Source organism: Budorcas taxicolor, chromosome 7 (genome assembly GCF_023091745.1).
Source record: "Budorcas taxicolor isolate Tak-1 chromosome 7, Takin1.1, whole genome shotgun sequence".
NCBI lineage: Eukaryota > Metazoa > Chordata > Mammalia > Artiodactyla > Bovidae > Budorcas > Budorcas taxicolor.
This window is the reverse complement of record NC_068916.1, coordinates 50,426,278-50,447,672: the sequence shown is the minus strand read 5'-3', so window position 1 is coordinate 50,447,672 and position 21,395 is coordinate 50,426,278. Positions and strand designations below refer to the sequence as shown.

General features: G+C 57.2%; 1 protein-coding gene across 4 annotated transcripts in view; it reads right to left on the bottom strand.

Annotated features, from left to right (window-relative positions):
• Positions 1 to 1,708: 1,708 nt before the first annotated feature.
• CXXC5 (CXXC finger protein 5) overlaps positions 1,709 to 21,395 on the bottom strand; it is a 34,237-nt gene continuing 14,550 nt past the window's right edge. For 2 of the 4 annotated variants that reach the window (XM_052643152.1, XM_052643153.1), the window contains exons 2-3: positions 4,288 to 5,351; positions 1,709 to 2,751 (exon numbers count right to left, since the gene is read on the bottom strand). In XM_052643152.1, coding sequence (XP_052499112.1) covers positions 2,707 to 2,751; positions 4,288 to 5,190 — 948 coding nt within the window. In that variant the 5' untranslated portion in view covers positions 5,191 to 5,351 and the 3' untranslated portion in view covers positions 1,709 to 2,706. Of the gene's footprint in view, positions 2,752 to 4,287; positions 5,352 to 8,143; positions 8,276 to 20,523; positions 20,608 to 21,395 lie in introns of those variants that run through there. The other 2 variants (XM_052643154.1, XM_052643155.1) reach the window with 2 other exon arrangements.

Genomic DNA, 21,395 nt, shown 5'->3' with positions numbered 1-21,395 from the left:
AGATGAGGTAACTGAGGTCTCATCATGTGTTCAACCTCGCAGTCATCCCCACCCCTGCCTAGGCCTGCCCTCTCCACAAAGCACAGCCCAAGAGGACAAAGTGGGAACAGGTACGGGGCCTCAGACTCCAGGCTTCTCTGTGATGGAGGGTGAGCCCAGGAGCTGGGCTACGGGCTGGCACGCGAAAAGGGGACAGGCTGGCTGAGTCACGGCATACCCCCCTTGGGGCTGGCACCAGAGCCATCCACCCCACACCTGTAGGCATGCCAATGAGGACTGGCCGAGGCCATCTGCGGCCAATGCACTGCCAGCAGCCCGGCGGGGGCAGGCTGGGGCCTCCTGCCCGGGTGCCCCCTGCTGGCCAGGCTTCCCATCCCCACTCCCCCGAGGAGGGCCCTCCCTGTCCTCAGAAGCTTCTGCAGGTGCTGCAGTTTGCCTTGTGCAGGGGGTGAGGGTGCCCTGGGCTGTAACACCTCCCCCTGCTCCCCGCTGGACACCCCCCTTCGGCAGAGCCGCCTGGAGAGATCACAGGCAGCCACATGAAAGGGAATTTTTCCCAGGCAGAGATGAAGTTGAAAGCTGCCTCCCACTACCCCGCCTGCCCCTGCTGTGCCAGGCCAGGCTGCCGAGCTCCAGGTGCTCGGAGGGAGCTTGTGACACCTGGGGAGGGGTCGGGGGTTCAGAGCCCCCACCCAACTTGGCTGCTTTCTCTCCTCTCAGGAACAATAGCAGAGATGTTCCCCCCACCTGACCACCCACTTAGCTTCAGAAGTTGCCCCTTCCATCATCTGAAAAGCCCTCACCCACCTGAAGCCAGGCTCCAATGTTGTCAGGAAGTTCTTCCTTGAGTCTAGCTCCATGTCAGCCAGGCTCAAAGCTGCTGCGTGGGAAGAGCCCCTCCTGGTCAAGTGGATGATGGTTGCATCCTGCACACATCCAGCCTCTGTGACATCCAGGGCTGGGGCGTGCAGCTGCCACCCCTTCCTGTTCAGGCTGCCCTGGCCTAGACCATGTGGCTGTGGTGACTTCCCCATACACCTGGCCTCAGAGGCCCCAGACAACCTTGCGCCAACAGTCTTTCTAGGGTGAGTGGGGAGAGGGGAGGGTGGGGTGGAAACAAGAGCCCAAGCCTGGGACACCTCCAGGCCCTACTCCCGCAGCTCTGAAGGGGGGCATGGAGGGGTAGTGTGGGGGGGGGCGTTGTCTGTGTGTGTGCATGCTGGGCACAGCCAGGTCCCCATGAACCTGGGCTGAAACTGCTCCCTGCAGCTTCACTTTTTTAGATCCCTGCAAGGATGAAGAAATGAGAACCTGAACAGGCAGCTCAGGCCCTACCCCCAGCTAGAACTGCTGGCTACTGTACACTGATGGGACCTGGTGACTTGAGGTGAAGAGGGAAGGTGGCCCCACATAAGTGATGGTCCCTGGTGGTCCAGGTTTCAGCAGGGGGCGGGGGGCACAATCAGGCAGGTGAGGTGCTCCAATACCGGCCACTTTCAGATTTAAGAGCATTTCCATCCTGTCTGCCAGGCTGGCTGCTCTGGCTTGCCCCATTTCTGGATTCAGTGAAGACCTCACTTCCCGAGAAATCCTACTCTCAGTGTCCCCAGGCCGTCCTTCCTCCTTCCCAGGATTGTCCCAGACAACCCCTGCCCGGCAACAGTCCCCAAGCAAGGCCCCAAACCCGGACAGCAAGAAGCCAGTGGTGTTTCGTGACACAAACATGCATTCGTTTTATTCACAAAACAGCCTGGTTTCCTAAAACAATACAAACAGCATGTTCATCAGCAGGAAGCTGGCCATGAGCAAGCGGGCCCAGGCCATAGGGGGGCCCTGGGCACCCACCACCACCGGCAGGGGGCCACGCAGGGAAGTCCTTTCTTCTGTTGCCATCAGTAAGGCCAGAAAAAAGAACTTATTTTCTCTAAGGTAAGTAGCCAGGATCAGAAATAGAGACATGGGCTCCCCAGATCTCAATGGATAAATGAACAGAACTTTCATTTTTGCAAAATCATCACTGTTAGGGTTGGGGGGCCTCCCATTCTGGGGCCCCTGGGTGCCCCGGGGGTAGGTGGGCTGCCCCCTCCCGCGCTGTGAGCACCTAGCGGCAGCTCCACACGCATGAATGGATACAGAGGGGCTTCGACACGGCGCCATCAACATTCTCTTTATAAACATGAGTGGATTCTCCAGGCAAACTATGCACTATTTCATGGTCGGAAAGAATCAAAGGAAGTTTAAATGAGGGTGGAGTTAAACTGTGCTAAATTACAGTAGTGCTTATTAGTAACTAGATTTCAAAAGGTTACAGAAAATTTACATTCTCTACACAAAAACTGCATCTCCTGCACAGACAACATCGACATCGACACAGGAAGGAAACTGATTGTCCATTCTTTGCCCAGGAAGTCTCGGTACTTTATAGATTCGTCTTTACCTCTTGTTTTTTGTTGTTGTTGTTCTTCTTCTTCTTCCAAAAAAAGCAGTTAAATTTTTTTTCTTTTCTTTTTCTTTTTTATACTAGGGACGTGGAGATGTTAAAACGACAACAAAAAATATATATATAAAAACAGGAATGAAATCTGTGAGAGAATATTTTTGGTTCTAAAGACGGGTGCATCCGTTTGTCTTCGCCCGAATCCCTTGCCGGAGACCACACGAGCAGTGACATTGCACGGAGAGGGCAGCTTTGGGTTCCCGCCGCCGTCACTGAAACCACCGGAAGGCGGCTCCCGTCGGAAGCATCACCTTCTGGCGGGGGCGGGAGACAAAAACAAGGAGAGAGTTCAGTCAGGGTCCGGCTGGGCCTGGCGCAAAGACGTTCCCCCGTGGATGGCCTCCTGGCAGAGGGATGGGCATGGAGTAAAAGCAGCCACCCCGTGGAGTTCCTGCCATCCTGGCTGGGCCAGAGGAGCCTGGCCCGCTGGCCACTGGAGGGCCTGGAGCACCCGGAGCACCCTGAGGCCCGCTGAGCCACTGTGCCCAGGAACCCTCCTTCTGGCCAAGAAGACCCCTTTCCCTGGTCCAGAGGCCACAAGCGCCAGGTGACCCTGGTGCCTCTAGTTGTGTTCACGTTTCTGTTGAATGAGCGTGTACGCATGTGCACTGGACACACACAAGGATGTGTGCCTTGAGCTATTCTACAGTGTGTAGTGTGTCTGGAGCTGTGGTGAAGTGGAAGGATGCTTGCTGTGTTTATTAAGACACTGCATCTATAATAAGACTGTGTACAAGGCAGGATGTGTGTGTGTATCTGTCTGACTCTACACAAGAGGAGAGTAGGTGCCTTTGTGTGCATCCAGGTATGTTCTCTGGGCAGGAGAGCAGACATATGAGGTTTAGAGCTGGGTGAGGTGGAAGGGACAGCCACGCTGGGGTGCCATTATCATTTTGCAACCATTTTGGACATTTGTGTCAAGCCCATTTGCAGAGGGGCGAGGCAGGGCAGAGACAGCAGGCTGAAAAGATGCTTTTGTACCCAGGCCTGGCATCACAGTGAAGCTGTCATGGCTGGGGACATGAGGACAGGCCCTGCCACGAGGATGGAGAGAAAGCATCACGGGAATCTTTCTGCCTTCTCGAAACCAATCCACAGTGGGCAAGCTTTGCCCACATCCCAGGCTCAAGCCACCTCCCAGGCCCATAGGAACCCTGGCCATTAACTATGCAGCCAGACTGAACTTGGAGCCTCTAGGCACCCCAAGTCTGTCAGTTAGATGCCCAGAGCTAGGGGCTTCCAGGACTCAGGGCAGAGCAGTTGGCACTGGAGCTGCTCTATTCTTGGGAAAGGGTCTGAAGGGACAAACGGAGGGCTTATCCCTCAAACCCAGAGGATCTACAGGGGACAGAACCCCTCAAGTGGGGCAGGGCAAAGTCCCAGAATCTTAGGTCACAAACTGGAAACTTTAGGACATGTCTGAAAGTCAGAGACTTAGGACCTGTGTGGGAATCTCTATATCTGACCCAGAATGCTGGGTGGTGTGGGGTGGGGGCTGGGGGGGGGTGGCATTCGGAGTCCTGGGGCCTGGAGGGAATGTTAGGGCCCCATGTGGAATTACGTGCTTGCCTAGGTTGCAGACTACAACCTCAGGGCATCTTGGGATGTGGCTCTGACTCTCGGGGCAGTGAACTGGTGTCTTGGAGCCTGGCCTAAAACAGCAGAGCCCAGGGACAGCCGGGCATCCCGGACACAGGCCCAAGCAGGAAAGGTGGGGATGGGGATGGGGGTGGGTTTGGACTGCCAGACAGACGCAAGAGCCCACACACCTCCCTCTAAGGCGCCGTTACCTCCAGAGCAGCGGAAGGCTTCTTTTTGAGTTCCTCACATTTTCTGAATTTGCAAATCTGATGGCCAGTCTTTCGGTTCCTACAACTGCTGCACTGCTCGCAGTTGATGCGCCGCCGGCAGGGCGCACACATGCCGCAGCGTTTCCGCTTCTTCTTGCCGGAGCTGATGGCAGAGGCCAGCTCTCCCTGCATGGGGTACTCAGCCAGGCCGGCCATGTGCAGCGCGCTCTCAGCCAGGAACACGCCTGCGGGGGTCATGATGAAGAGGCCTGGGTTGATGGGAAAGGCGCCCAGGTAGGGGAAGTCGGACTGGCCATTGAGGGCTTCGGCACCCGCCACAGCCTCCATGTCGGGCAGGCCAGTGCCCGCTTCGCTCATCAGCGGTAGGTGCTCCTGCACCACGCGCTTCAGCATCTCCGTGGACTGCGCAAACTGCTGCAGTGTCAGCTGTCCCTCGGCCGCCAGCTCCGTGGCGCGCTCCGCCTTGCTCAGCAGGCTGGCCACAGCACTGCTTTTGTGCTTTGAGGTAGAGTTGCTTTTGTCCACAGCCATGGCCGCCGCCAGGTCGTGCCCGTTGGCCAACAGGGAGGCGGCAGCTGCAGCCGCCTTTTCGGCTGACTCCCCGCCCATCATGCTGCCACCGCCACTGCCGCCGCTGCCCCCAAATGAAGAGTAGTGGGAGAGGGGGCGGGAGCGGCGCAGGCTCTTGTTGAGGGGTTCACTGATGATGCCGCTCTTGTTCCGCCGCTCGGGGGGTGGGGCATCATCTGCCACCGAGGCTGGCGCAGCAGCGGCCACCGCCGCACTCTTGTCAGCCGCTCCCGCCTTTGGGCCACTGCTGCCATTGGTGCTGCTGCTGCCGCTGCCACCGGTGTCCTGGGGGCTACTGCTGAGGCTCGACATGGTGGGGCCGAGGCCCGGACCCCGCTGCCGGGGGAGCCTGCCAACTGCGGGGGGTCCACAGACAAGCACCGGGGTCCTGCCGCCCAGGACAGAGAGACCTGGTGGGAGTTGCCCCTCAGCGCAGGTACATGGTCGGGTGTCCACGTGGAAGTGCTTTCACTCTGTCGGGACAAGAGGATGGATACAGGGTCAGAGTGGCAAACACCTCCCGCTGCTACCAAGTGCATCGCCACGGTAACCACCACAGCCTCACCAGGGCATTCATCAAGTGCCAGCCAAAGTTAGGAATTTCTCATTTGTACTATCTCAGTTAAGACTCATAAAAAACGTACAAATGTTGGCTAGGAATACCCTATCTGATAAGGTGAGGAAGACAAGGTTTGGGAGAAGAACTGACTGTCCCATGGATACATGACCACTCAGCAACGCAGTGGAGGCTCAGCCGGGTCCCCCTGCTAGGGTCTGGGAAGACCTCAAGGAGGCAGGCGGTCCTTCCTGTCGGGGGAGTGGAGATGGAGAGAGCGGAAGAGCTCCATTAACCTCAGAGGTTACCCTTTGCTTCCTAATCTTTCACTGACCCAATTATGGAGAAGAGGGGTGGACACAGAGCTTGGCAATACAGACCAAAGTATGGAAGCTGCTTCTGGATGCTTATTAGAGATTCCTAATTGCTGTGTTAAGCCTTCAGTTGCGTTCGACTCTTTGCAACCCTGTGGACTGTAGCCTGCCAGGCTCCCCTGTCCACAGGATTCTTCAGACAAGAATACTAGATTGGGTTGCCATTTCCTTCTCCAAGTGATCTTCCCAACTCAGGTATCGAACCTAGGTCTCCCGCATTGCAGGCAGATACCATCTGAGCCACCAGGGAAGCCGAAGATGCCTAAGACACATTAATTATCTCAAGGCTCTGTCAAGTCCTGCAGGTAAAGGTAAGTGACTTTGTTTCACAGAATTTGCCAAATAGAGCACAGGGCCCTTATTTGAAGGAGCACGTACCCTCCTGCTAGAGGGCAGGCAGCCCTGTGCCAGAGGACAAGCCTCCTCCTGTAAGAGTAGGGGGCCACCCTTGTGCATCCATCAGCACATACTCCCACTCCCTCTCAAACCTCAAGACCCACGTTTGTCTCTAGACAGGCCTCACTGCTGTGCCCAGCCTGGCTCCCAGATGGGTCTGGAGGGAGCTCCCAGTGGGAGCAGAGAGCACAGAGTGGACTCTGGGCCAAAGGGAACTCTGGCTGTTGCAAGCTGGGACCAAGAGGAGGTGTGACCCTCTCAGGAATGAAGTCTGTTCCTTGGCCATGTCCACGTGTAGGGGTGCCCCTTCCCAAGACAGAGCCTGTTCTGCTCAGGCCCCAAGACTAAGGCATGTGAGCAGCCAGGCTCCTTGGCCAGAGCTCTGGAAGAAACTGTTCCAGATGGAGCTGAGTGGTAGTTTCCTCATCAGCCCTGGCTCCCTAGCATCTGCCTGCTGCAGCCCAGCAACCCCCAAGAGAGGGGTGGGAGGACAGGGCCCCGCCAGGAGCAGCTGGCGACTCACGGGGGAGGCGCACATCTGGCCAGGCCTGTCCCACCCTGGGCTTGGGGGTGGCGCACGTTGCATCTCTGTCCCCAGGCAACCCCACCATCCCCCAGTCACAGAACTCAGCCTGTCCTGGGAGGTCATCCAGCCCAAGCCTGTGAACTGACAGAAGGGGAAATCGAGGCCCTGGGCAGGTAGGGCCCCTGGCCCAGGACTGCTAAGGAGCAGCCATGAGGAGAAGCGAGAGCTGGCAAGGGAGAAGCGAGTGCTGGCAAGGGAAAAGCTCCATTCTCCGGGGTGAGGCAAAGGGCAGGCATCAGCAGCTAGCCAGCCACTCTGCCTCCCCAGCAGGTACTGGCCCATGTAAGCTCCTTCGTAGTGAAGGTGGATGAGTGGTGAGGAAGAGTTGGGCAAGCTGGCAGATTCCACTAGGACAAACCCAGGATGGCCTGGCGAGGTGTCCAGACTGGGCCAGGGAGTGTCAGAGGGGTCAGAGTCACAGTAAGAGGAAAGGAGGGAGAGTGCATATATACATCCCAGGATAGCCATGCTTTATTCTACCCACTAAGACTCTAGCCCAGGCTGGCCGTTGGGCCCTTGTCATCAGAGATCAGGGCCCCTCCAGGCATCAGGGACCCTGGCTGGGTGTGGGGGACCATAACCACTGAGACCAGGGCCAGTGACTATCATGCCCAGTCACCCAGCCCCTGGCCCATCTGAGCGCAACTACCCTGCCCTGGACCACAGCCCCAGATGCAGGGTGAGGGAAAAGATAGGAGGAGGCAGGCGCCCGCGGGCTGGAGAGGTGGGGAGGGGAGCAGTCTGTGCCCCAGCCCCTCTGTGCGTCCCCCGCCTCTGAGGCCTGCAGGCTGGTGGCAGAAATCGATAGCTGCATTAACGCTGCTTTTGCTCCACTCCCTCCCTCCTTCCAGCTCCACGATCTGGCTCTGCGTGTGGGGCGGGCAGGTCAATTAGAAGTCAGCTCCCTCCGACACAGACACAGCCACACAGCCAGGCCTGTGTTCAGGCTAAGTCTCTCTCCGCTTTTGTCTCCATACCGAGTCTCTCTTGGTGGGGACCTAATCTCACGTTGTTAGTCTCTGGCCCCCTTTTTGAATGTCTCCAATCTGTCATTTTCTGTCCTTCCCCAGGGACTCCCCTCCCCCAGCCCCCCGCCCCCACCACCACGCCCCCAACCCCCCCAACTAGGTCCTGGGACATGCTGAGCTCAGGCCCAGAGGACGTGATATGTCATGGAACAGGTGCTGCAGGCAGTGATCGCTGGTTTGTCAGCCTCAGAAAGTGAAGTTGGGGGTACGCAAGGAGGACTGGCACACAGGGTAACTCTGTCCTGAAACCCCAGGGCGGGCAGATACCAACCTCTAGTCCCCATGGCCTGGTCCCCAACCAAGGCTGTCCCAGATCCCCGCATACCTGGCCCATCTCCTTCAGACCCTGGGAAAAGCTGACGCCCTTGTCCCAGCGGACGACTGACCACAGGCCTCATGGGCTCTACTCATGAAAGGGGAAGACATAAGAGGAGACCTTCTCCCAGGCCCCAGCCTCTACCGCAAGGCACACAGCAACCCTCTCCCAGGCCAGAAAGGGCCTGGCAGTGCCCAGGCGGCAGGGGAGGAGCCGGGGCTGCGTTGAAGCGGAGCGGGAATGAGCGGGAGGGAAAGCTGGCGGGCAGGCGGGCGGCGGCGGGCGCATCCATCATCGGCCCTGCCAGGAACGCATCCAGCCCCCAAAAAGAAATACTGCGCCTGAGGAGGGACAACAAAGGGCTCCGTTTCATCAGCAATGCGGAGCCAGCGCCCCGCCGCCCCGCCAGCCGCGGTCAGCCCACAAAGGACCCCTTTGTCCATGCAGGAGCCAGGCCGGCCGGGAGTGGGGACCAGGGGCTGACGGGCGGGGACAGAGCCCAGGGGGCGGGGGTGGGGGGGAACCAGTCATGGAGCACTAGGGGGCAGAGGGGGAAGAATAGAGACAGGTGGTGGGGACAGAGAATCCGAGACACAGAACTCAAGGGGTGGGTCAGAGAAAGGGGCTGAGGGAGGACAGAGTAAAGGGTCAAGGTTAGAGCATCGTGCGGAGCAGAGACTGGGGCAACTGGGTTCAGAGATGCAGGCTACCTGGCCCAGCCCAGGGATGAGAGATCTGAGAGACATGGAGACAGAACCCTGAGGGGAATCCCAGATGTGAGGGCCTGGGGACCAAGAGAAGGCAGCTGGACATGCCCCTGGGAGAGGGAAGTGGAGGCAGAGGTGGGGGAGACCAGATGAGCCCTGGGCCGCTCTGGTCCAAGGCCCGGGAGGAAGAGACAGGAAGGAGGGCTGGGGGTCAGGGCTTCCTGCTCTCAGGGCCGAGCTGTGGGGCCCCACCTCCTGCAGGCTGGAGCTCACTGGCTATCCTGGGACGTGAGAGACAGTCAAAGCTGGGGCCACTCCTCCTTCTACTCCCAGACCCAGGCCAGCCCCAGAAAATATGGGACATGGCCCCTCCCTAACCAGCTCTCGCCAAGTGACATTCAGGCTCCCTTACCTAAGGGACCCTATCTGCTAGCATTTAGTGAGCACCTACTGTGTCCCTGGCCCTGTACTCCCATGTTCTACACGTTCTCTCTCCCTTCTGATTCCTCCCCAGGACTCAAGGAACCGGAACTATGAACCAATTCCAGATATGAAGAAATTGAGGTTCAGAGAGGTTCAAGCTGTAGGGCCAAAGTCAAAGAGTGGTTCCCTGTAGGGGGAGAACTTGAACCCAGAGCCCAAATGTTAGTCACCTTGCTTTGTGACTGCTTTTGCTTTACTAGGGAAAGGTGACCCAGCCACCCTGAGGCTGCCCTCATCCCCTCCCTGCGGGTTGTTACCATGCTTGTCACCTTTACGGGGTTGGGGGCATGAGCTGTCACAGGCCCCAGGGGAGTATCCCCACCCGGGAGCTTGGAGATACCCAAGCAGGAACAGGGAATGCTGGACCAGTGACGTCATAATGCCAGCTGGCAATGAGGTCACCAGAGGTGGTGGCAGAGTGCTCACTCCACCCTCTGTGCCAGGGGAGCCCAAACTGTCCTCAGCAGGGCTCTATCCCGGGTCCTCCAGGCTACACAGCAATGGGCAGGGGGTGGGGCAGGAGGGCATGTGGGGTGGGCTGGAGCTGTCTGCATGGAGACCTGCACACAGGTGGCCACAGTGAGATGTTCTAGACCTTGCACACAGTAGCAGTAGCAGCCCCATGCTCTGTGATCCTAGGAAGATACAGACCAGACTGGCACTGCTCTGGAGGGTTACAAAGGAGCTGGGCCGATGGGCACATGAACCAACGTGAAATGGGAGGGTGGGAAAAGGATCGAGCGGGACACCGGGACCTTTCTGGAGGAAGGGGCTGCTTAGCCTGTGAGTTAAGGATAAGGAGAGGTTACCAACGTGGACACAAGCTTGAAAGGGTTCCCAAGAAAAGGGGAAGCGGGGGCGAGGTGTGGCTATGAGGTTGGCAGGGTTTCAACTGGGAGGGGCCTTGAAGTCAAGAGCAGAATTTTTTTTTAACATTTACTGAGGTATAGTTGACATACTACAAAATTCACCCATTTCAAAGTATGTAATTCAATCATTTTTAGTGAATTTATGGAGTTGTGCAACTATCCCCTACTCCTCTGCTGGTTGGAACAGCTGTCCCGCCTGCCGAAGGAGGGCTTCCTCGAAGAGGCAGCATTATCAGGGCCTTCAGGATCCCAGGTGTGGCCTGGTAGAGCCCACCGGTGTTGCAGACTTGCAGATCCTGGCTCATTGAACCCTTCCCCACACTTACGTGCTACACCCCCTCACATCCCTCCAATCCACCTTGATGGGCTGGTGTCCTTGGTCTCCAATGGAGAGGGGGCGTTGGACAGACTGACTGATGGTGGGCAGGCCAGACCACAGGCTATGGTGGTTGAACTAAGCTGAGCAACTGGGTGTGTGTGGGGGTTTCCATCTCTGATTTCCATGATTCAGCCTGGGGAGTTTCCAGAGGGGAAAAAAAAAAGCCCTACTCAGGCCTAAGGAGATACACACGGGGACACTAGTCTTGGAGGCCAGGAGAAATGCAGGCCTTACTAGAGAAACCAGGGCACACAGCCAGCTATGCATGGACACACACATACAAGGACACATTGACCACTGTTAGCACCCAGCAGATGGTCTGGAAAGGGCCACACCCTCAATGCCACTAGGGTCTCCCTAAGACTAACACCCCAAGACCAACTGCCAAGGACAGAATGGGGGTGGAGGCTGCAGTCCTATATCCTTGACTCCACACTCCTCAGGCAGGCTCAGCCCCCTTCCCTAAGGACTGATACATGCTGCTGAGAAAACCCAGGAGTATATGGGGTTCTGCCTGCCCTTACAGAGCTCCCAAAAGGAGCTGAAGGAGGAGATCAACCCATTTCATGGACAAAAACACTGAGGCCCCAGGCAGGAGGTATGCCCTGACATGGGGCTTCTAGGGAATGAGGTAAGGATCCTGGGACACCTCTGATAAAGACAAGGCCTTCCTCAACAGGCACCTCCTTTGGGCGAGGTTCCTTCTTTAGAAAGGTCATAGGAGCCGGAGGACTCTCCTTACTGTGTGACTGTGGCATATGGCCTCTGAGCCAGTTTCCCCATCTGTAACATGGCACCATGAGGATAACAGCTAACACATATGGGGACCTTTCTATGTGCTAGACAGTGGACATGCCTTGTCTCGTAGAATCCTCATATCTACTTTCTGAAGGAAGTACTATGATTGCCCTATTTAGAACAGACAGTTTGATAAGCAATTGTGAGAAAATGATTGCCTCCCTGTTTGGGAGCTCCTGGATCATAGACTAAGGTTTCCCAAAGTGGAGATGTCTGAGCTGACACTAGCCTGGGATCAGAGCCCACACTTTCTTAGGACCTCCCTCCCGGTGGGCTTCACCACAGGACAAGCCAGGGAAAGCCAACTCAGAGATATTCGGTCCCCACTGGGAGAGGGCATGTATTCAGAGGACTGGCCAGGGCCTGGAGTCGGCAGGTCCAGGTTTGTGGCTCCATCCTGTCCCTTCTTGCTAACTTTGACACCTTTCCCTGCACTCAGCCTCAGCTTCCATCTGTAAAATAGAGATCAATGGTTCTTGCTCCTCACCCCAAGCTACAGAAACCATGAGCCCAGAAGGTCCTGTGGGGAAGGAGGTGGAGAGATACAGAAAAAAGACTGCAGATAGCAACCCAAATCCAGATAGCAACCTCCAAATCCCAGGAGGAAGGGAGATTTTTCAGATGGGAAACTGAAGCTTGGAGAAAAGGGTTCTGAGCAGGCCATAGGGTTGGGACCAAGCTCCAGGGGATGTGAGGCTGATTGGGCTGAGGAGCATCCAGCCCCCTCCCTTTCCTGTCTCCCCAGAGGACATGATAATTGCAGGCCTCAATATTGAGCACTTGCTCTCTGCTTCGTATCGTGCTAAGCATTTCACATGCATTTTCTTACTGAAATCTCTAACTCTGTAACTACTATTAACCCCATTTACAAATGAGAGTCACCTGCCTAAGGTCACTAGGTCAATCAGCACAAGAGTCAGGATTTGAAACCGATCTCTGCAACTCCAGGGCCTGGCTCTCCAGCACTGCCCAAAAGTTTCAAGGCACATTTTGGCTAGAGGGTGAGGTCCAGGGGCACCCTCAGCCTAGCGTTACCCTCTTGGTTTCTCATCGGTCCTGGGGGGGAGGGGGGTAGTTCTCAGGCTCTGAGCAAAACACTTTGGGACGCTGTCACAGAGAAGTCTGCAGCTGTACCCTAAGGCCCAGGAAGACAGGGGAAGGGGCTGCGGGTGGGCCGGACGGGCCAGGCTGGGCCAGAGCTCCGGGCATTCCGGCGGCCTCCGCAGGAAGCAGAATGGGACGGAAACCGGCTCCTGCCTCCTCCCCCAGAATCCTGTGGGCAGCCTAGCCGGCCTGCACAGAGGCCCTCTTTGTGCCTGCCCCAACCCGCCACCCGCGGCTGGCCCAGGGTTTTGAGTTTCCTGGGGGGTGGGGGCCCCACCACTGCTAAACCTCCAGCTACCTCCGCCTCTTAGAGGCAGTCACAGCAGTCCGCAGCTGGAGGAGGAAGTGAGTGATGACCAGGGCTACCCCAAAGACCCCGGGGCCTGACGTGTGTCCACATCTCATTCCCCCAACACACCCTAATCAGGGGCTGGAGGTGGGCAAAGGGACCCAGAGACAGAGCCTGAGAGGCCACCCCCCTGAGCCTGCCCTCCCCACCAGCTGTCACCAAGCCCATCCTGACCCATCCAGGACTCTGCCATCCCATTCCATCTCAGTGCACTTGTGCCCAGGCTGGTGGACATCCATGGAGGCTGGCCAGGTGGGTAGGGTGACCCATCTGTCAATCATCATTTCCTATTTTCCAGGAACTCCCTGGACATATAACTTGCATCCAAGGGAAGGCCTCAAGCTCACTTCAGCATTTCAGGGGTCCAAAGCTCCTTGGGTGTTGCAAGTGCTCAAGAACACAGAACCCCAGGGGGCACGCTCGAGTTGGAGTGTATATGGTGAGGAGCAGCACTAGGGCCAAGTATATCTGCGTGTGTCCACCTGGGAGGTGTGTCAGAAACCTGTGCACACTGCATGCATGAGAATGTGTGTCTGGGGCTGTGCCCAGGTGTGCGTGTACAGTCTCAGTTATTACTCTCTGGTTTTAAGTACTGATATACAAATGGGGCTTAGATACCAGTGGAGGTGGAGGTCTCTGTGTGACCTGTGTGTAGGAGTGGAGTGTGGCTATCTGCATCTGTGGATGTATGTGTATGACTGAGTGTGCAGTGGGTTCTCCTGGCCTGTCGTGTGTGTGTGTGAATGTGTGTGTGTGTGTGTGTGTGTGTGTGTGTGTGTACCCGCGCGCGCATGTATGCACACGTGTGCATGCACTCACTGAATTCTATCAGGACCTCTGAGGGGTTCTGAGATACGGGTCTGGGGCTCAACTGGCATGGGGATGGCGCAGACAGGAACTCATGCCAGGTGCTGGGGCCCCTATGGAAACAGGAAGCTGCCCACAGGAACACCTGGGCTATGGTGGAGATTGGGCTCCACTCAGGTTCAGTCTGTACCCCTAAGAAATCAACCCAAGGCTCCACTAGCCAAAAAGCTGTCCCAGCCTCAAGGGAGGCACCTGCCTCATCTGCCATTCAAGACCCAACAACTCTGGCCAGCATCTAAACCTGTGTGCCTGGCCTGAGCGAGGAGAAAACTGGAAAACAAAAGCCCCCAGACCGCAGGCCCTCCCTGCAGAGGCGTGGGGGAGGCAGGCAAGAGGCGGGAGGCTCAGGAGGAGGGAGGGAGGTGTCGCCGCAGCCCCGGAACACAAAAATAATGAGGCGAGAGGGGCCATGGGGCCGAGCCGGCTGGTTCCGGAGTCGCTATCTGACCTTGACAGATGCCACAGCTGGGCGCCTGGAGAGGAGCCGCCGCCACAGCGCTGCAGAACAGCCCCCCCGCAACACGCCACCTCCCCCAGACCGGGTCGATGGAGGTTCAGACAGGCCCCAGCCGCAGGCAGCCACCCCACCAGGTGGGAGCTGGGGGACCTCAGAGTGTAACCCAGTCAGGCAGCGGGTAGGGGGAGGAGATGGAGGCAAAGAGAGTGAGTGGGGGCAGGACCTGGGCACAGGAGGCAGCAATGGGGTCTCCGGAGGGCACCCTGGCCCTCAGGTGTGGCTGTGTGCGCAGGAAAAAGATGCAGAGCGTACTATTGTGCTTGGGTAGCTAAGAGGCTGAGGGTGTGTGGTTACGAGAAGCAAGTTGTGAGTGTGGGTATAACGGAGATCATATGTGTGTGTGTGTCCTTGGTGTCACCGACCTCTCCTCTGCCCTCTTCCAGAGCCACACCGGTCCTGGCAGGAGCAACCCATGCTGGGGTCAGGGGTGGCGGGGTGCAAACAGAGCCAAAGGCACCCTGATCCTTGGCTACCACCAAGTTCTGTCACTAGAAGACAGAGGAGAGGTGGCCCTGTGGTCTTCCTGGCCTCCCCTTTCTCACCCGCATGGGTGCTCCAGGCACAGAGATGGGCTTGGAGCTAGACACCACCACTCTGGGGACACCAGTGAGGGGCTGGGGTACAAGCTGCAGGAGGGGATGTTGGGCTAGAGGCGGATTAGCAATTCCGAGCACTGGCTACATAATTAAAAAATCATTACGGCAGGCGGGCGGGCAGAGCCATGTGAGCTCACGCTCAGAGCGGGTGGGGACACGGCCATGGCACTCCCCCTCCCACTGCTTCCCGGAGGAAAAATCCCACCTGCTAATATAATTATGGAAAAACACAAGCACAGAAATTCGGTTTCAGCAAACAACGTGCCTGAGTGCCCAGGGTCTGCCTGGCCCTCAGCACAGTGGGCAGGCTGGTCACCGGTGCCCAAGGCTCCCAGCGGTAAGCTGGGTCCAGACCCCCACCTCCTCCGCCTCAGCAGCCCCCAAGAGTGGGGGTGGAGGTGTGCGGGGGACATGTAAAGCCCAGCTCCTCAAATTCCAAATCCAACAGAAAACTGGCCTGTCCTGATAGTTGACAAATGGGGAAACTGAGGCTAAGGAATCCTTGTAAGGTTATGGTGTTTGTGGCAAAGCTACAGCACCAATGGGGCACCCCAAAACTCAAAACCCTCCCCTCCCCTGTAGTCCTCCAGCTTCCCTATCTCACTGGTCATCCCCCGGCCCCCTCCGCTCTCGGCTGGGGTGGGGGGTGTGTGTGGGAGGCGACACACCAGCAGCTCTCTCCCTGAGTTGGAACTGGACTGTTCAAGTCAGGTACTCCAGCTCCGCCCAGCCCCTAACTACGCCGGGATCCTAGGGTGAGGGGGCGCAGGGAACCCCAGGCTCCCAGTTCAGGGACAGGGCGTCCTGGGCTCGGCTGGGTTAAGCTAGGCCAGCAAGGTTGGCTCCCGCCCCGAGAAGGGCGGCCAGCTCTGGGGCACAGGCCCCAGAACGGCAGGAACAGCCGCCATCTCCTCGGGCCTGGAGCGGGAGGCGGCGGCGCGGGGAGGGCAGCCGGGCCTAATTAGTCTGCCTGGGACCCGGGCGGGCGCCGGGGCGGCAGACGCGGCCGCCGGAGCCGCGCAGGCACGTCCGCGCCCGGCCGGGAGGCGGCGGGGAGCCGGGAGGCCGCGCGCCCTGGGACGCGGTGGGCCGGCCGGGCGGCCTGGGAAGGCCTGGGCTGAGGAGATGCCGGCCCCGAACAGGCCTGCCTTCCCTCATTCCTCTGTGCCACCAGGCGCAGCAATTAGAGGCTTTCAAAGTTTGTCCTTAATTGGTTTCATTTTTGCCTCATAAATGATTCATGGCCCTGGAGGTCTGGGAAGGGGAGGGAGTGGCAGGGGGAATTTGGGAGCCAGGCCCCCTACCTGAGGCTGGAGAGGGGCCTGAAACCTTTGCCCAGTTGAATACAGGGCTTGGGGAAGCCTCGGGCAGGTGGGATCCTCCAGCAAAAATAAAAACCCCCGGCCCTCTCCTCAGGGCACTAATTAGCAACTGTGACTTCTCTGCAGACCAGAGCTCTGCAGCCAGGCCCAGAGCCACTGCAGCTGCTGGGGCCCTGGGAGGGTGAATAATAATATAATGATAACAAAATAAAAGTGTTAATAGTAATAATAAAGATGGTGAACACTTACAAAGTTCTCACTTAAGTTTCGGACATGCAGTTAAGAACATCTCTTTTAACCACCTACCCTAAATCCCCAAGCACTGCCAGGAAGAGGTACCAGAATCCCCATTTTGCAGTGAAAGAAACTGAGGCTTGGAGAGCTTAAGGTCTCTCCTTTGCCCCTCCGATGCCCAAACTCCTCACTCCCCAAGGTCTCAGTAGCTTGGGGCTTAGGACTGGACACCTGAACACTGCCAGTGAGTTAGGAGCTGCAGGTCCTAAGGAAGCCTCCAGAAGACCCCAGAAAGGTCGAGTGACGCCATATCCACCTGGGCCAGGTTAGCTCCGCCCCTCACAAGGCTGTGTGACCTTACTGAGCAATGTCTTCACACAGCCTTAACTGGCCCATCTGTCAAATAGGAAACAGTAGCCCTATGACCCCCACCCAGTGCTCACTTGTGCTGGGCATGGGATCAGAGAGATGGGAGCTCCCAGTCTAGGGGAACATGGATGTACACAGAGAGAAGGGCTTGGTAGAGTCTGTGCAGAGAACTCCGAGAGCTCAGCCAGTCACCTGCTGAGGGCTTCATGGGGGTGAGGTGGGCAGAGGAAGCATCTCCCTTTTAAGCACGTTCCCCAGTGGCTCAGATGGTAAAGAATCCACCAGCACTGTAGGAGACCAGGGTTTTTGATCCCTGGGTCAGGAAGATCCTCTGGAGAAGAAAATGGCAATCCACCCCAATATTCTTGCCAGGAGAATTCCATGGACAGAGAAGCCCTGGTGGGCTATAGTCCATGGGGTCGCTAAGAGTCGGCCACAACTGAGCTACTAACACAACCCACACAGAATGCTCAGGGAATGGGTGTGACCCACTTAAACCCTCGGCTAGAGGTCAGACCTTGAGGAAACCCAGAACTACAGACTACATCAGAGGGATATTCGATGCAAAATGCCCAGCTTAGTCTGTCCAGGACAGTCACTTTTATCCTGAACAACTATGAGAGGTGAGGTCTACACAATTATCTGCAAGGCCCACTTGGTCCCTGGGGACATCCCGGAGGTAAATGCACTCAACAAATTCAGGAGCAGATGCTTTATGGGGCTTTCTGGTGGCTCAGTGGGTCAAGAATCCACCTTTGATGCATTAGACACAGGAGACATGGGTCCAATCCATGGGTCAGTAAGATCCCTTGCAGGAGGGCCTGGCAACCCACCACTCCAGGAGAATCTCAGGGACAGAGGAGCCTGGGAGGCTACAGTCCGTAGGGTTGCAAAGAGTCGGACACAACTGAAGTGACAGAGTAAATGCTGTATGGACTGACTCCCCCTAGAGGCCCCAGGGCTCTGGGCCGCTAGCTGGCGGCTCTTGGGTACCTCATAGATACTACCTCCTCATGTGTCCTCCAGCTCCTGTCCCAACAACTTGCACCAGATTTCCCTCCACAAACTCTGCCTTCTTGGGCCCTGGCACCTGCTCAGTTCCCTTGGCTCCCTGCTCTCCCACCCAGCCGGCCTCCACCAGGCAGTGAAACAGAGGCTTCAAGTGGTTATACCTCCCACTGTCTCCTTCTTCCCTGTGCCTCCTCACAGCCCTGAGTGGCATACGTGATCGTCCCTGTGTCCCAGTGAGGAAAATGAGGCTCTGAGCAGAAGCTAAGGGACTTACCCAAGGCCACACAGCTTAAGAAAACCCAGGCCCAAATCTCTTGAAAGCCCACGTTGCTCACCTTGCTGGCCACCTACAGGTCACATCCCTGACCTGAACCAGGACTGGCTACGTCTTGCCGAAGCCCCAACCCATCTTCTGTCTAGACAAAAACTATACTGAATCTGCACTCCTCCAGACACAAGATCTCGGTCAGACCATTGTGGTTAGGGGCCCTGGAGGGGGCCTAGGAGGTAGCAGGGGTCCTTACATACTCCGAGAGCCCTAGGGTATGGGGCCTCCTGCCTCAGCCCAGCTGGGTCATCCCAAAGATTGGGTGGGAAAAGTCCCAAGATACAAACACAGAGTACCACAAATGTCTGGGGAGGGGTGTGGAGGAGGCACAATGATGTCAGGGTGGAGGGGGTTGGCCATGTTCTTTGGCCCTCTCTTGGGTACAGTCAACTTTAAGGTTCCTATCACACGCTAGGGAGGGGGCTGCCTGTGGAAGAAGGGAAGAAGCCTAACCGTTATACATCCGCTACTCCATTCTGCTGGAGAATATAGCTGAATGGCTTGGGCAAGTCATACCCTCTGAGTCTTCAGTTGTTTCATCGGTACAGTGGATCCAAACTCTATGGAAAAGCTTTGGGAACAGGTTTAGAGGTTTTCCTTGAGAAAAGGGATTCAGAAGAACTGGATGAAACACTCAGTGGTCTATGTTGGCTGGGGGCACTTGTATAGTAGAAGCTTGACAACTGCTTGGTGAACATACAAGTGGCTGAGTTCTCATATTTCAGAGTGCCTCTTAGCAGATCCAGGTGACACCCACTTCCCAGGTGTCCCCCCTGAGCCAGGACACTGGCCTGCCCAGCCAGGTCACCGGGGTCCCTCTCCCCGGCCTGCCCATCTCAGGCAGGTCAGCACTGACGTCAGCAGGACCAGCTGGGCGTGGAGCCCGCCACCTCCGGAACCGCCAATTAATTAACTTTTTCAAATTAATTTCCCAAGCAAAATTCCATAATTACATCTGTCACCATCAGCCTGAGCTGGGCAGGCAAGACGACCCCGCAATGATGGAATGTGACCATACCAGGGGGTGACCATACTGGCCCCAGGAAGAAGTCAGAGACTGGAGGTTGGATTTAACCCCGGCAGGGCGATGGTCTGGTATCCTTATGGATGCTGAATGGAAGGGGAGGGGGCCAAGAAACCAGAGCCCCCCTACCCCTGCAAGCCAGGCGGTGGAGGGCTCAGGGACACCCATGCCTACCCAGCTCATCCTGCTGCCCCCACCCCCCACCCTGTGCCCCCAAACCACAGTGGGTCTTGGCAGGGCCCAGTAGCAGCACAGGCACTGCGAGGCTGAGGAGGCCACGACTGCGGCGTTCTAATTTCCCAAAGGGGCTGAGATTAATTAGCTCACACACAGGCGCAGAGAGGGAGAGGAGAGTGGGAGCAGGGGCGGGTAGCGTCAGGCAAGGAGCTGGCTGGCACTCCCCCCACCCGCCCGGCAGGCAGTGCAGTCAGGCGGCCTTGACAGCCTGGGTGCTCTGAAGGTCAGTGGCCAAGCCGGCTGAGCCAGCAGACTGGCACTGTCGCCTTCCCAGAAGCCCGGAGACCAAGACTGGGAGGGGCAGCAACCAGGACAGCTGGCGGAGGTGGGGGCGGGGGCCACACTGATGGAGTCCGTGCCAAGTGCTCTGTCCACACCCTCTTCTATTCTCCCAGCAGCCCAAAGAGGTAGGCACCATGGCCTTCCCATTTCACAGATAAGAACACTGAGGCTCAGAACTGAGTTAAAATTCACTCAAGTTGTGGATGGTAAAAGTGGCCCATCTCTAGAGCCCACCTTGCTGCCCGCTGAAATCCCTGCTGACACAAGGTGTGCAGGAGCCCTGGGCCTGGGGGACCCGGAGACCAGCTGCAGAGTTTATGAGTGTGGCTGTCTAACTGTGGCTTACCTCTGTCTCAGAGCATGTGCTCGGCAGACTCTCAGTCATTTCAGAGATGCAGAAACTGAGACCAGAAAGGGGAAGTAACTTGCCACATGGCACAGGGCCCCAAACCCAGACTTTCTGCCCCTCCATTTCAGGCCAGCACCAACTTCCAGCAAAACAAACCCAACTCGGTGACCTTTAGTGAGACCTGCCCCAGGGCCACGCTGTGCCTGGTGCTCTCTTTAGCTAACCAGTACAGTACACTGATCGGGTTGGGGTGATCACTGTCACCCCTGTGCACAGGAGGATAGCTCCAGCTCAAGGGCACTTTCTTAACTTCTCCCTGCAGGGCTCCCCAGAGAGGAGAAAGGCATCCCCAGGGAGGTGGGAGGGTAGGGATGGGAGAGGTGTATGATGCTGACCAGGCCCCTAAGCAGCTCTCACAAGCCTAGCAATTGACCTTCTCAGAAGTCTGCAAGAAGATCGCTGCAACCCTAGGGAGACTCAATCTGCTCCCTGGGCCACGCCTTGACTCCTACCCGACACCCAGTGAATCATGTCTCCACAGAGGCCAAGGGCAACAAGGCTTACCTTCCCCGGGCTTACGGGATCAGCAGTCCCAAGGTTCTTGGGTCCAAGGTAACAGACGGCCCTAGAAGAGTCATGGGGCAGTGCCTAGGTGGGGAGGGGGCTGGCTCAACTAGGAATATTCTTCATTGTGTTAATTATGGGAGATGGGTAGGAGCCCCCCTGAGGCACAGGTCTACATGGGGTTTGGAGCCAGGGTTCCCCTCCCACTCGGCAGCCTCAAGCTAGGAGACCTCAGACAAATGGCTTGACCTTGCTGAGCCCACTCCCTGATCTGTGAAATGCCCACCATAATAGCCCCACCTCCACCAGGGTCCTAGACAGGATGAATGTGAGGTGCAGGGCCAACATGCATAGGTGCTCAATAAATGAGGGCTGTGTGGTTATTTTTACCGTCATCCTCAGCCAACACCAGAATGAGTGAAAGCACTGCTCGAACCAAGGATGTTGGGTAACCCAGGCTGTGGCCCCAGTTCTGCCACTGTTTGAGTCTGAGCCAATCGCTTATGTCTCAGTTTCCCCAGGCTCAAGTAGAGCATCCCCTGTCCTGCCCTCTTACCTGCAGGAACCCGGGGAGGTACGCACATGAAAGGGGTCTGAGGGCTACAGCGAGGGCAGTACTTAGCTGAGCTTTTCTGACCACAGGAAGAGCCCACCTCTGCTTCTTACCAACCCTTCCTCCTATTTCCTTGTCCCCTCCCCACCCTAGCCCGGCCTGCTCCATGTCCACGCTTCTTCAAGCTCCCACAGTCCCAACAGCCCTTCCATAGGTGTATTCCAAGCCCTTCACTGCCCTGCAAAGGCCACATCAGCCACCTGGAAATCCCTGCCTGAGTCTAACTTGTGGCTTTGCTATCTGTTGGGGGTTAGGGGTT